The sequence below is a fragment of the Mobula birostris genome, unplaced genomic scaffold (genome assembly GCF_030028105.1).
Source record: "Mobula birostris isolate sMobBir1 unplaced genomic scaffold, sMobBir1.hap1 scaffold_460, whole genome shotgun sequence".
NCBI classification, from domain to species: Eukaryota; Metazoa; Chordata; class Chondrichthyes; order Myliobatiformes; family Myliobatidae; genus Mobula; species Mobula birostris.
Genome location: NW_027277715.1, coordinates 135,366 through 151,176, shown reverse-complemented (window position 1 = coordinate 151,176; position 15,811 = coordinate 135,366). Strand labels below are relative to the sequence as shown.

The 15,811-nt window shown below is 46.2% G+C and overlaps 1 protein-coding gene across 2 annotated transcripts in view; it reads left to right on the top strand.

Moving 5' to 3' along the window:
• Nucleotides 1–15,811, top strand: part of LOC140193231 (sarcoplasmic/endoplasmic reticulum calcium ATPase 1-like) — a 199,933-nt gene that overhangs the window by 130,034 nt on the left and 54,088 nt on the right. For both annotated transcript variants that reach the window (XM_072250625.1, XM_072250624.1), the window contains exon 9: nt 15,298–15,386. In XM_072250625.1, coding sequence (XP_072106726.1) covers nt 15,298–15,386 — 89 coding nt within the window. The remainder of the gene's footprint in view (nt 1–15,297; nt 15,387–15,811) is intronic.

Here is a 15,811-nt window from a genome sequence, read left to right as displayed (position 1 = left end):
CATCCGTACAACAAAGCAACACCCACAAAATGCTGGAGGAACTCAGCAGATCAGGAAGTCCTTCTTCAGGACTGGAAAGGAAAGGGGAAGACACCAGAATGAAAGGGTGGGGGGAGGGGATGGAGGCTAGCTGGAAGGTGACAGGTGAAGCCAGGTGGGTGGGAAAAGTCAAGGGCTGGAGAGAAAGGAATCTGATAGGGGAAGAGAGTGGGCCATAGGAGAAAGGGAAGGAGCATGAGATGGGGAGGTATGGTAAAAGTAAGAGGCCAGAGTGGGAATAGAAGAAGAGGGAAGAGGAAAGGAAATTTTTTTTTAACTGGAAGTCATTGTCATAGTCATATTTTATTGATCCCATGAAATTGGTTTTTGTTACCGTTGCACCATAAATAATTAAATAATAATAAAAACATAAATAATTAAATAGTAATATGTAAATTATGCCAGGAAATAAGTCCAGGACCAGCCTATTGGCTCAGGGTGTCTGACTCTCCAAGGGAGGAGTTTTAAAGTTTGATGGCCACAGGCAGGAATGACTTCCTATGACACTCAGTGCTGCATCTGGGTGGAATGAGTCTCTGGCTGAATGTACTCCTGTGCCCAACCAGTACATTATGTAGTGGATGGGAGACATTGTCCAAGATGGCATGCAACTTGGACAGCATCCTCTTTTCAGACACCACCGTGAGAGAGTCCAGTTCCATCCCCACAACATCACTGGCCTTACGAATAAGTTTGTTGATTCTGTTGGTGTCTGCTACCCTCAGCCTGCTGCCCCTGCACACGACAGCAAACATGATCGCACTGGTATCATGTCTATTCATGCCATCAGGTTGGAGGTTACCGTGGTGGAATACAAGGTGTTTCTCCTCCACCCTGAGGGAGGCTCCATCCTGGCACCAGAGGAGGCCATGGACCGACGCGCCAGAATGGGAATAGGAATTAAAATGTTTGCCCACCAGGAAGTTCCGCTTTTGGCGGATAGACGAAGCAGTCTCACCAGTGTAGAGGAGTCTCCATCGGGAGCACCAGACACAGTGGGCAGCCCCAGCAGGTTCACGGGTGAAGTGCTGCCTCACCTGTAAGGACTGTGCGGAACCCTGAGTGGAGGTGAGAGTGGGGACACTGAGTGGACATGAGGGAAGAGGTGATGAGCAGCTGTGGCACTTTGGCCACTTACAGGAATAAGTTCCGGGAGGAATTAATGCACATTTCTTCCCCCTGTGTGACGATAAGGCTGTCCTCAGGGTGGAGGAGCAACACCTTATATTCTGTCTGGGTAGCCTCAACCTGATGGTATGGATATCAATTTCTATTTCTAGTTAAAAAAAAAATTCACTTCCCTCTTCTATTCCCTGCTCTGGCCTCTCACCTCATCTCACCTGCCTATCACCTCCAGTTCTTTATCTTTCTCACCCATCTGGCTTCATCTATCGTAAACACAAAATACTCTGCAGGCGCTGGGGTCAAAGCAACATGCACAAAACGCTGGAGGAACTCAGCAGGTCGGGCAGCATCCATGGAAACGAACAGTCAACATTTCGGGCTGAGACCTTCCTGACAAAAGGTTCTGGCCCGAAACATTGACTGTTCATTTCCACGGATGCTGCCCGGCCTGCTGAGTTCCTCCAGCGTTTTGTGTGTGTGGCTTCATCTATCACCTTCTAACTGTCCTCCTCCACCTCTCCCAGTCTTTATCCTGGAATCTTCCCCTTTCCTTCTCAGTCCAGAAGAAGGGTCTTGGCCCAATACATCGACTATTTTTTCATTTCCATAGATGGTGCCTGATCTGCTGAGTTCCTCCAGCATTTAGTGTGTGTTGCTCTGGATTTCCAGCATCTGCAGAATTTGCTGTGTTTATGCTAACAACAAGCCAGCTCAAATTAAAATGAGATGCTCACTCTCTCTGACAGTGGCTGAGCATTCATGCGTTTCTGTCCAGCAGCCCACACCAGTGATGGCCTGGTCTTCCCATCCCCCTGAGAGGACATAGCCTCTGGTTTATTCTCTGCGAGACGATGTCTGTGAGGACACAGCACTCCCTCGATAGTGTGAAGGTGAGGGAATGGACCGTAGGGCCACTATCTCCCTACCCACTGACCTTGGTGACACTTCACCCCGACACTCCTGCAGGTCAGGGGGATGGAAGAAAGTCCTCCTCCTCAATGATTTTCAGCAAAAGGAATCTGTGAGGTTTGGTCTCCAAGCTCCCCTACACCATGGGTACTAAATGGTTGCAAGTACTTCCTCTCCACCGTACCTTGTTCCTACTGCTTGCTGAGGGAGGTTGATTTCCTTGCTGCCAGGATTCTGGGTATTTATGACGGATCACCCAATCTGCTCCCTTCCTACTGCCAGCTCCCGACTGTCTCAGGGAAATGGAGGGTAACGTCTACACATTGTAGACAGCCCACGTCTCGAGTGTCTCGAAAGTAACCCTAACTCCAGCAGATGGTCAGCGACCTCTCTGTGACCACTCCTGCAGCTTGAACCTATCACTCACTGAGAGCCTGTTACTGGTCTAGTTGGTGTTTCCCTTGTGGGCTGCTCCCAGCACATCCTTGGTAGTTAACACAAGCAGTGCTTGTCACTGTATGTTCCGATGTAGATGTGAAAATTTAATCTGATTCTGAATCCCTGTGTTGCCCTTACTGACTGCTCCTAACCTTCCTTTCCCATGCTCGTGCCCCGAGCCCTATGTACTGGAGCTCATCTCTGCAAAAGTTCTCTCCAACACAGCAGCAATGATGGGTCACAGTTGTCCACACTCCCCACAACAACGCCTTGCCAGGAAATGTTATCCAGTCTTTGCAAGGATTCTGTCTCCCTGGATTACTAACGTTCCGAAGATTTTCCTGGCTGGTGAGGTTGTTGTGACAAATGAGGTACAAGCGGGCTGAGCAGTGGAAAGCTGCAGTATTTCCTGTTTATTATGACATAGCAAAGCAAATATTTTTGGCTTTTCATGGATAAGTAACAAGGAATATTTAAGTTGTCTCTGTTACCGTGCAGTGCTCTGTGAGAGTAATAAGCTCTTTACAGAAAGACCCCGGAGTCAGGCACCTCCTGCTTACCCGGAGATGTGTGCATGAGGGATAAACACTGAGGATTGTGTCTACCTTCACCTGATATCCTATCTCTGTCTCTGTTAGGGACTGAATGACCAGAGGAGAGGAGAGTTTAATACCATCTGTTGGACCCTGTGCTTTGCAGGCAAGAATGTAGCTGAAAGCTGGGTGTATTCACACCACACAGCTTCCTCCTATCTGGGGAGCAGTGTCCAGTTCTACACATCACAACATCACAGCTGGTGGGGTTGGAGAGAAGAGATTTACTGGAGTACCTCCAGGGACAAGGGGTTACAGCTGCTGGCTGGACTGGGAAACTGCAGTGATTCCCTTCACAGCACAAACAGAGAGACAGCAGCGTTTGAAATCGCGTACAGTACTGATGAGAAGAAATAAAGTATTTTGGATGCAGTGTGGATGAGCGCAGATTTAAAGTGGAAACCAGAAGACTATAGGATACTGGAAACATTCAGCAGCTCAGGCAACAACTAGGAGAAGAGAAGCAGAGCTGACCTCTCAGGTGGAAGACCCTTGGACAGAACTGCCTCAAGGTGAAAGGTTTCAAAGTGAGATATTTGCTCTATTTCCCACTGGTGCAGCCTGACCTGCTGAATTCTTTAAGAAAAAGAACTGCAGGCCTGTGGGATAGAGTGGAGAGTTGGGTCAACTGGGACATCTTTCTAAGGAATCACTGCACACGTGAGGGACTGAATAGCCTGTGCTGACCTACGACCCTGTGAAGGCAGCCTAACTGGTACAGGCGACAGGTGTCTCTCTATTGGAACATAGAACAGTAGAGTGCAGGCCATTCGGCCCTCATTCTTGTGTTGACTTTTTAACCTAGCCCAAGATCAATCCGGTGCTTCCCTTGATTTTGTTTTCATAGAAACATAGAAAGCACATTTCATCTGTCCAAGAATCTTTTAAATTTCCTTAATGTTTCTGATTCTACCACTCTACCATTCTGTGTTTAAAATTTCCTTAATGTTGGATTTCACTTGGAGTACTGTGCTCAGTTCTGGTCGCCTCACTACAGGAAGGATATGGAAACCATAGAAAGGGTGCAGAGGAGATTTACAAGGATGTTGCCTGGATTGGGGAGCATGCCTTATGAGAATAGGTTGAGGGAACTTGGCCTTTTCTCCTTGGAGTGACCAAGGATGAGAGGTGTATAAGATAATGAGAGGCATTGATCGTGTGAATATTCAGAGGCTTTTTCCCAGGGCTGAAATGGCTAACATGAGAGGGCACAGTTTTAAGGTGCTTGGAAGTAGGTACAGAGGAGATGTCAGGGTTTTTTTACGCAGAGGGTGTTGAGTGCGTGGAATGGGCTGCTGGTGACGGTGGTGGAGGCGGATATATAATAGGGTCTTTTAAGAGACTTCTGGATAGGTTCATGGCGCTTAGAAAAATAGAGGGCTATGGGTAACCCTAGGTAATTTCTAAAGTAAGTATGTGTTTGGCACAACATTGTGGGCCGAAGGGACTGCATTGTGCTGTAGGTTTTCTATGTTTCTGATTTACCACTACCCCTACTCTGTTTTTTCAAAAAAAAACTACTTCTGACATACCCTTATATCTTCCTCCAATCATCTTGAAATTATGCCTCCTCATATTAGATGTTTCCACCCTGGGAAAAAGGCACTGGTTGTCCACTCTATCTCTGTCTCTCTTATACACCTCTGTCAAGTTGCCTCTCATCCCCTGACACTCCAGAAAGGAAAAGCCCGAGCTTGCACAACCTTTTCTCAGAAGACCACAAGACAAAGGAGCCGAATTAGGCCATTTATCCTATCAAGTCTGCTCTGCCATTTGATCATTGCTGATCTGTTTTCCCTCTCAATCCCATTCTCCTGCCTTCCCACTGTAACCTTTGACATCCCTACTCATCAACAACTTTGAGCCAACTGCCCTCAGATCTGGAGATGGCCATTGGCTTCAGGAGAAATGAAGATCATTGCCATACAGGTCTGGCGACCAAGAGGTCCAAGCGCAATCTCTAGAAAGTCATCTCGCACGCAAGGTGGCAATCCATGACCAAACTTGATTCACCGATGAATGTCCAGCAGCTCTGGCAGGGCTTGAATACTACCACCTCTTGCAAAGTGAAACCAAGCGACATGGGTGGCACCAAGGCTTCACTGCCAGGTGAACTCTATGCCTTCTATGCTCGCTTTGATGGACGCTTTTTTAAAAAAGGCATCTTCATAAACTCCCACAGCCCCTGCTGACCCCATGATTTCAGTCGTTGTGAGAGCACCCTTCAGGAAGGTGAACCTGTGGAAAGCACCTGGCCCAGTTTGTCTACCTACCCGAGTACTGAAGACATGTGTTAATGGACTGGCTGGAGTGTTCACTGAGATCTTTACCCTCTCACTTCAGTAGTCTGAGGTACCCACCTGCTTCAAACAGGTTTCAATTATACCGGTGCCCAAGAAGGATGTGCTAACCTGTCTCAATGACAGTCATCCAGTAGGACTGTGATGAAGTAATCTGAGAGTCTGGTGATGAAACCTATCAACTCCTGCTTGAGAAGTGACTTGGATCCACTCCAGTTTCCCCACCGTCACAACGGGTCAATAGCAGATGCCATTTCATTGGCTCTTCATTCAACACTGGAGATCTGAACAGTGAAGATACATACATCAGGAAGTTCTTCATTGACTACAGCTCAGCATTCAACACTAATAATCCCCTCAGAACTAATCAATAAGCTCCAAGATCTTGGCCTCAGTACCTCCTCGTGCAACTGGATCCTCGATTTCCTCACTTGCAGACCCCAGTCAGTTTGGATTGGCAACAACATCTCCTCCACAATCTCTGTCAGCACAGGTGCACCACAAGGCTGTGCGCTTAGCCCCCTGCTCGACTCACTTGCTACTTCTCTGTGAGGCTAAGTACAGCTCCAATACAATATTTAAGTTTGCTGACAACACCACTGGTATTGGCTCAACCAAATGTGGTGGTGAATCAGCATATAGGAGGGAGACAACCTCTTACTCAACGTCAGCAAATGTGAAGAGCTGATTATTGACTGGAGGAGGAAACCAGGGGACCACGAGCCAGTCCTCATCGGGGATCAGAGGTGGAGAGGGTCAGCAATTTTAAATTCCTCGGCGTTATCATTTTAGAGGGTCAGTCCTGGGTCCAGCATGTAACTGCCATTACAAAGAAGGCACAGCAGTGTCTCTACTTTCTTTGAAGTTTGTGAAGATACAGCAAGTGTTCTAAAACTTTGACAGACTTCTATAGATGTGTGGTGGAGAGTATATTGACTGGTTGCATCACAGACTGGTATGGAAACACCAATGGCCTTGAATGGAAGCTCCTACAAAAGGTAGTGATTACAGGCGTCCATCACAGGTAAAGCCCTCTGCACCACTGAGCACATCTCCAGGGAGCATTGTCGCAGGAAAGCAGCATCTATCATCACAGACTCTCACCATTATGCACGCTCTCTCTAGCTGCTGCCACAGGAAGGAGGTGCAGGAACTTTGGTCCCACACCACAAAGTTCAGGAACAGCCATTACCCCTCAACCATCAGGCACTTGAACAGAATTGATTTCTTCTCTCAAAACAACACGGAACTGATCTCACAACCTATGTGCTCACTTTTGAGAGCTCTACAACTCATGCTGTCAATACTTATTACTGTTTTTGATATGTGCACAATTTGTCTTTTGGTTGCTTTTGCAGTTTTTCCATTGATTCTATTGCATCTCTTTGTGTTTACTATGAATGCCCGCGAGAAGGCAAACCCCAAGGTAGTATATGGTGATGGATATGTACTTTGATAATAAGCTTACTTTTTGAACTTTGAAATGTCTCCTTTCCACCCACTCATCAACAACTCTACTGTTAGTACGATTTCAACATTCAGGTTGCTGGGCATCATTATTTTGTAAGATCTCATCTCATGTGGATGAATCATACCTCCTTCATTTACAGACATTCCACCCTGCAAAAACTCATTTCAGGGAGGTAGCACCATCAGTTTGTGGGAGACTCCCGGAACTTCCGGGAGGGGTGGGATGTCTGCAATAGAGTAGCTCTTTAGCAGCTGGCCAGCTAGTTTAAATAACGTTAGCTATGCTAATGAACGAATGACATCTGTTAAACTCACCTCAACATGTCTTTTACAGTCTTAACCCACTATGGGCAATAGAAAAGTCACTGTTGCAAACAGTGCAGCGAGCAACACTGTCATTATTTTGACCCCTATTAGGCAGGGGTACACTTTAGTGTAGTCTGGGGTGACGTACGTTTTATATTTTTTTGGAACACTCTGCCATGGCGCGCGCGCGCTCTCTCTCTCTCTCTCTCTCTCGTCACTCGCGCGCTGTCAAGCGCTCTCTCTCGCGCTCGCTCTCTCTCGCCCGCGCGCTCGCTTGCCTTCGCTCTCGCATGCGCGCTCTCTCTCGTGGTCGCTCTCACGCTCTCTCTTGCTTTTCTCTCACTCGCTCTCAAAAAAATTGATTTCCGTGATACTGTATATAATTTGCGGGCATCAGGGAGCCACTATTAATATGCAGGAGACTCCCGGAAGTTCCGGGAGAGGTGGGATGTCTGCATTTACACAAACGCTCGGCAGAGAATGCACTTTTTGTGGCAGTTGTTAAAATTCCATCTTCCCCAGAACATACTTGTGCAATTCTACACTGCTGTCGTAAAGAGTATCTCACTAAGGCAACATTGTGGTAAATCTCATCTGCATCTTCTCCAAAGTTTTCACATCCTTCCTGTAATGAGGTGACCATTTCACTGGGGTATTCCTTTAGGCTGGAACTGAACACAGGCAAATGCTGGTTTTCTCTCCAGCATGAATGCTAAAATGTGTTTCAGTGATCCATTTAGTGTGTCACTTCTAAATGTGTTCGAGTAGATGGTGAGTGAATCAGCGGGGAGTTACACTGGCGTAAGATTACTGCAAGTGACACGGGGCTGGAAGAGAGAGCTCAGAGCTCTCACTACTGAGTGAACTGCTGAAATGAGGCCAGACCAAACCTTCCTCTGCGATTTTATCTAACAGGAAGGGTTCAAACCACAGTTGCTTCCTTGATACCCTGCACCCCACCCCCCCCGCCTATTCCTTGCCCTCTCTCCTTCTCTAGCTGTGACGAGGGCATCAGTGCACGTGCAACAGAGAGGCAGCACACACTGGCCCCATCCTGGTTCTGGTCCCAACATGAAGTAACTTTTGTCTACCCGGTTTACAACCTTATCTGAGGCTGGGCTGCTCCAACAGGCATGAAGATCACTCTGTAGGGCCACTGGGTAAACTTACTCTGGGTGAAGTGGCAGTGGCCATGTGTACTGCACTGAGCTTCAGCAGGCTGTGAGAGCATGTTCAATTCTGTTCGGCCTGTGCAGGAGATGTACAGGGGTTACGTCTGTTCAAACCTGTTCCTACTGTACAGGGCAGTGAGGGAGTGCTTGAACCTCTTTCTCCAGTCCAGGCGATGTACAGGGGCAATGAGGATGTGCTGGGTTCAGGAAGGAGGATTGAGTCTTGTCCTTGCTCCACACATCAGATACTGTAGTGCAGCTGACCAGGACAGTGTTCAGGCAGAAGAGATTACCACAGCATCTTGGGCTGAAGGGCCTGTTGTTGTTCTATGTAAATGCAGGGCGATCACAGAAGCATCATGGGGATGTAAGGTGCTGGACATCTGGAGCACCACACACAAAATGCTGGAGGAACTCAGCAATTCGGAGGGAAGTGGGCCAACATAATGAGCATCATTTCCTTTTATGGATGCTACCTGACCTGTCGTGGTCCTCCAGCATTTAGCACGTTAATCTGAGCAGCAGTCTGCCCAAGCTGCATCAAGCGCTTGAGCATGTCGACGATCACCCGAGATGCTGAAATTTCCCCATTTAGAAAATGAGGCTCATCCAGAACCGGAAACATCAATCACTCATCCAGTGGCTGGTACGGAGCTCAGTCCTCTCTTTACCATGGTACCCTCCCTGCCACATGTTTCTCAGAGCAGGAATGAACTCACCTTCAATGTTGGTTACTTCCAACGCGGGGCATTCTGAAATCCTCGTTTCTCTCGCGAGTCAGCACTGTGACGTGGAGCCAGTGTAACGTTGGGACCACCGTCCTGCACAGGTCAGAGTCCATGCTGACTAACAAATTGTCACATCGTCACTCCAGTCCGGTTGTGAAATGTGGCTGTCATTTCCCTATTGTGACTAGCCAGCAACTCTGGGGAGACGGGAACTTCCGGCAGGGACATAAGCCATTCAGTGCCATGGTTCCTGCTGGCATTTTGCCACCTGCTCCTGTCTCCAGAGACAACTCGGTGCCCAGAGAAGGGCTTCGTTTGTTGACATCCAGCACAGTATCATCACCCCCCAACCCTGCAGAAGCAGCAGCCCCCACCCCCAGGGCTTGTTGGCTGTCAAAGCTTTCAAAATCATTGGAATCACTTTAGCATTTAAAGACTAATTATATTGTTCAAAGATTTTCAGAACCAGGTTTATTATCATCGACATATGTCATTAAAATTGTTTTCTGGCAGCTGTAAGGTACAAGAAATATTTAATTTTTAAAATTAAATATTAAAGTGTATGAATATAAGAAATACTACAACATTAAAAAAATGAAATTCATTCAAGGGCATGAATGTTAATTACCCTTCTCCCTCTAAGATGTTCCTCTCCCTCAGAATGAATCTAGTCATGGGCCCAGTGAACAACAAATGCATTGCTGTTCTCCTGCAAAACCTGGACTAGATTCCATATAACCATATAACAGTTACAGCACAGAAACAGGCCCTCTCGGCCCTTCTAGTCCGTGCCGAGCTCTTACTCTCACCACCAGTGACCCTGTACGCGCAGAGAGGCATGTGCTCGCTCAGAGAATGGATCAAAAGCAGAAAGCTCCCAGAAACACTTTGTAACCCAGAGAACACCTGCGGGGAAGGGATCTGCATTAACTTGTCAGCTACGTATCTCAGTTGCTGAGGGTTTCGGTTTTTTATTGCCGGTTATTTCGCTTAAGTATTGTGGCTTTACACAGGGACTGGCCGAGGCATGCCATCACAAGGCTCGCTGCAGTGGGCGAGCGTGTTGATGAGGCGAGATGTGGGAGGGTGGAAGTATACCATGAGGTAGATGGGCTGAACTGTCTGTTCCTCAGCCATCATTTCTATGCTTCACAAGCAATCACACCCTTGGATCTAGCGGAGGATGCTCGGGGCAGGAGACATGGCAATGTTGCAGGCTGTACTCCGCGAAAGTGGTCATCGCTGACTGGGTGACCAACTCTTTAGAAAGTAGAGCAAGCTGTGTTTTAAATATCATGATCCTAACTCTAGGGCGAACCAATGCAATTTACAGCTGCCATGTACTTTCACGTGTAGTCATACCCCTGACAGTAGTTAGTTTGTGCACAGCAAGTCCCTACAAATGGCAATGCAATTGTCTTTCTTTGGAGGTATTGGCTACGGTGCAGGGGTAACTTGGGTTTTGTGCCCGATCAAAACAGCAGTCAGGGCATGTGTGAATGACAATCCCCTCCCTCAGTGCCGCAATGCGTTCTGATGGTTTTGGAGCTAAAGAAGCTGCAGTAGTGGTTGGGAACGTAATAAAATTACAGCCATTTGGCCCCTCAAGCCTTTCTCTATCCATCATAACTGTGTCTCATCCTCACTTCCTCTTCTGTGCTTGTTCCCGTAAACCTCAATCCCTCGGTTTTTAAAAAATATATATACTTATCCACTTCCAGCTTGTGGTCTGGCCTCTACTGTCCTGTGGGGCAGTGAATTCCAGAGAGAAGATAATTTAATAACTCTGATAAACCACAGAGAGAAGATAATTTTTACATACCTCGTTTTAAAGATTGTTTGCTTATTGCTTTGTTCCCTTGATTCATGAATCTCTCGTTAATGAAAACAGTAGACATTATGTCTGTTTGAATTGTCCACCCTTCAAGAAGATCTTGGTCAATATGACCATTGGCCTCAACTCCAGTTCCTTGCCCAAAGTATGTGATGGTGACTGTCTTCACAAAAGCTACCAGCTCTTTGGAGAAGCAGAGAAATGTGCTTCCTCTGTGACTCCAATCATAAAGCAAGATGGTTCAGTCTTTACCCTGCTTTGGCATGGCCTGCCAACGTGGTTCAGTCTTTACCCTGCTTTGGCGTGGCCTGCCAACATGGTTAAGTCTGTACCCTGCTTTGGGATGGCCTGGCACATCACGCAATAATTGGTACTGAGCAATAAGTGCACACCTTCTGTGAACAAGGAAACTGTTGGCTGATGCCATGATACAGTGCAGAGGGGCCGTCAGGAGCTGCCTTGGCATCTTTTGGATGCACGAGATGAAGGATTCTGTCCACCTTTGGATGTAGAAAGGCTTTTTTTGGGGAAGAACAGAGAAAATTGACCAATTCCTAGTCACCTGAACAGTGTTACTTTAAAAATTAATTCCTTGTGTCAGCTCATTTATTTCATCATTTGTATTGGCAGCCTGCTGTGCACAAATTAGATTTTTCAACATGACAACAGTGATTCATGGCTGGAAGTGATCGGAGATCTCCTGAGGATACAGAGATCCCGTACAAATACAAGATGTCTTAATTCAGTCTCTAAAGCTCTGAATCCATTTTTACACGGGGTTGTTCCTTAATAGTTAAATCGATGTTGAAATGCAAGTACATTGCCATATCCATGATGTCAGTGTTTCTGGAGTAGGGTCCAGGCTGGATCGCTCAGCCTTGGGAAAGGTGTTTGTCCATGGGTTTTGTCCAGAGTACTTGGCCTGTTTCTCACACAAATCATCTGTCCCTTCTCAGAGTTGCCTTTTCACATGGGAAATATAATTCCTCCACTACAGCTAACCACAGTTAACACAACTCTTTGATAAGCTGCAGTGTACTGGGTGTTGCTGACTGCAGATTCTGGCAAGAGCAATTAGCCCACCAGAGCATTACCTGGTGCTGGCTTACAACAGCACACTCGAGGAAAGCACATGCCACCAGATTTCATCCTCTTTTGAAGCACTAACTATGTGGAAAAATAAATGAAATTAAATCAAATCATTAGAAAGAGGTCAGATAGCATCTAAAGATGTAGAATCCTTGTGGGTAGAATTAAGAAACTGCAAGGGTAAAAAAAAACCCTGTTGGGTGTTGCATGCAGGCCTCTGTAGGCCCAGTAGCCAGGATGTGGGCTGCTGGGAGATAGAAAAGGCATGTCAAAAGGGCAATGTTGTGATAGTCATGGGGGATTTCAATATGTAGGTTGATTGGGGAAAATCAAGTAGGTGCTGGATCCCAAGAGAGAGAATTTATAGAATGCCTACAAGGCTGCTTTTTAGAGCAGCTTGTAGTTGAGCCCACTAGGAAAAGGCAATTCTGGATTGGGTGTTATGTAATTTGATTAGGGAGCTTAAGGTAAAGGAACTCTTAGGAGGCAGTGGTCATAATATGATAGAATTCACCCTGCTCTTAGAGAAGAAGTTAAAATTAATGTTTCAGTATTAGAGTGGAGAAAAGGGAATTACAGAAGTATAAGAGAGGAGCTGGCTAAAATTGATTGGAAAGGGGCACTAGCAGAGATGATGGCAGAACAGCAATGGCAGGGGTTTCTGGGAACAATCTGAATGGTGTAGGATACATATATCCCAAAGAAGTAGTAGTATTCTAAAGGCAGGATGATGTAACCATGGCTGACATGGGAAGTCAAAGGCAACAAAAATATCAGAGAGAGGGCTTATAATGGAGCGAAAATTAGTGGGAAATTAGAGAATTGAAAGGTTGTTAAGAACCAGCAGAAGGCAACTCAAAAGTCATAAAGAAGGAAAAGATGGAATATGAAAGTAAGCTAGCCAATAATATTAAAGAGGAAAGTTTCTTCAGATATATAAAGAGTAAAAGAGAGTCGAGTGTGGATATAGGACCACTGGAAAATGATGTTGGAGAGGTAGCAATGGGAGAGAAAGAATTAGCAGATAAACTTAACAAATATTTTATATCAGTGTTCACTCAGAAGATGAGAAGTCTCAAACTGCTAACGTGGAAGTGCATTGGTCTTTAAACTTGGTTGGTTGTTAGCCTATCCACCTTCTCAAATACTGTATGACTCCTGCAGATCCTTCCTTGTGAAGTACTCTGTCCCAAACTCCATGAGGGTGGTGAAGGAGATGGTGGAATGCCCAGGTGGAGTTTAGCATTGAGGAGTGTGAAGTCTGAAAGGTGCAGACTGATGGGCGCACTTTGGAGGAGGTGGCAGAGCTGGGAAAGTGGTCGAAAAAAGGTGTACAGAGGCAGAGGTCGCAAGAGCAAGGGAATGATGAACCTTTATAAAACACTGTTCAGCAACTACTGGAGGACAGTTCTGGAAAGAGGTGAAGGTTTTGGAAAGGGTGCAGATGAGATTTAATAAAATAGTTCCAGGAATGAGGGAAATTAGCTGTGTGGATAGACTTGGAGAAGTTGGGGTTGTTCCCCTTGAAGTGGAAAAGGTTTGAAGGGAATCATGAAGCAGCTAAAGAGGATCCAGAATGAAGAGGATTAGTAAAGGAATTGAATTGACATGAAGAGAAGCACTTTACACAAGGAGTGGTTGTGATCTGGGATGCACTGGAGACAGAGTGTACTGTTCAGAGAATAAACTTCAGGATGGAGGGACCGTTCAGGGTTAAAGGGAGTAGATGGACAATATTTGATTGGCTAGATTTCTGATACATAGGACCAGCAGAGATGTTGGGGCAGGTGGGCTCCATCCTTCTGTGATCATTCATTCATTGGGAGACAAGGTTCCAATATCTCGCCACTGAAGATTGTGGCTGGCTGAGCAAGGTCAATGGTTCAATTCCTGTCTCCTTGACTGCTCTCTGTGGATAACGCTCCTGGTCTTCTCGTGAGCTCCAGCTTCCCCTTTGCAGAAGTGTGTGAGAGGATATTATGCTGGTTGCAGCGTCAGTTCTACGTAATCGCTAGCCAAGTCTAGCCTGGCAAATATTGCTTTCATGTACAATTTACACAGAAACCTATCCCATTTCTATAAAGGCTAGTTTTCCTCTAAATTCGTGTTATCCCAGAGAAAATACACAAAATTCTCACATCCCTAAGCTTGTGGCTGCATCCTATTCCACACTGACAACAGTCTGCTTCTAGTTGGCATTAGGTGCCACTTAAAATCAATATGTGGTACCACTGAGGTTTTGAGCAGGCGGCAACTGAATTTGTTGGTACGGGGTGTGCCAGGAAGCTCCTGACCTCTGACAATGCAGTGGTGCCATCGGACGAGACCCAGGTTTCATCTTGACCTTGGGTCCTATTCCTTTGTCCCAGAGATGCCAATGTTTGGGAAGTTAATTGGTTGCTGTAAATTGCCCCCAGTGTGTGGCTGAGTGATAGAATCTGTGGGTCGCTGAGGGGAATGTGGGGGGAATAAGTTACAAGGCAAATTTATTTGGTGATGTCATTGCCCTGGTGAGCCAACATGGACTCAATGGGCTGTCTCAGAAAGACAGCGTCCATTACTAAGGACCTCCAGCACCCAGGGTACGCCCTCTTCTCACTGTTACCATCAGGGAGGAGGTACAGAAGCCTGAAGGCGCACACTCGGCGATTCAGGAACAGCTTCCCCTCTGCCATCCGATTCCCAAATGGACATTGAACCCATGAACACTACCTCACTTTTTTAATATATGTTATTTCTGTTTTTGCAAGACTTTTAATCTATTCAATGTACGTATACTGTAATTGATTTACTTATTTATCGTTATTATTTTTTTCTTCTAGATTGTGTATTGCATTGAACTGCTGCTGTTAAGTTAACAAATTTCATGACATGTGCCGGTGATAGTAAACCTGATTCTGAAGTGTCTCTTTCTATCATGTAGAAATATAGTAAAGGTAAATCCATGACTAGGGAAGGGTTCGAAGCAACAAAATAAATGTATGGAATGTGGAAGGAATAATATGTCTACATCAGCTACCACTGGGATGTGGGGACACAAATAAGAAAATTGTGCCTGAAAGGTCAAAGGGCAAAGATGGTTCTCTATGGCTGGGAGAGCATGTGAGGGGCAGGTTGCAGGCTGAATGGTCTTTGAGGGACTTTCTGAGACTGAAAAGGTGAAGAAACAGAATGTGTGTGTCTCGAATTACTTTTAATGGTGTAAGTGGGAGCTGGGAAGGTATGTGTGGCCTGATACAAGCAATGATCTCCTCAGGAAAGTGCTAACCTGAATCTAATCTCCCTGTGTCTCAGATGTTTATTGTCGAGTCGGTGATGGGGACTAGCTGTAATCTGCACGAGTTCAACATCACGGGATCGACCTATGCCCCGGAAGGAGAAGTGTGAGTATACCTGAGTAGCATCTCTTCTGTGCTCTGAATAATCACCCATACCAAGCTCAGCGTCTTCTGGGGGTGCCCTTGGCATCGAGTGATGATTGGCAAGTAGACCATTGGTTTTACTGAACCAATGACTGGTTACTTATCCTGTCACTCAGCATCAGGAATGAGGGATCGGGCATGGCCAATGGAAAGGGGGTAATGGGTGGGGTAGGTAGTGGTGGAGGAATGGGAAATCATCTTGGGTTATGAGGGAGGGATCATTGAAGCTGGTTTGACCTTTGAGAGGATTAATGGGAAGGCTTTAACAGAGATGAGAGATGAGCTGTGGAGTGGGAAAGTGTTGGGGTTTTGACTATGGAGTAAGGGAAGAGGATGTTTAATGCTGGTGGGATATCCATGCTGTTCCCAGTGGTACGGGAACCTAG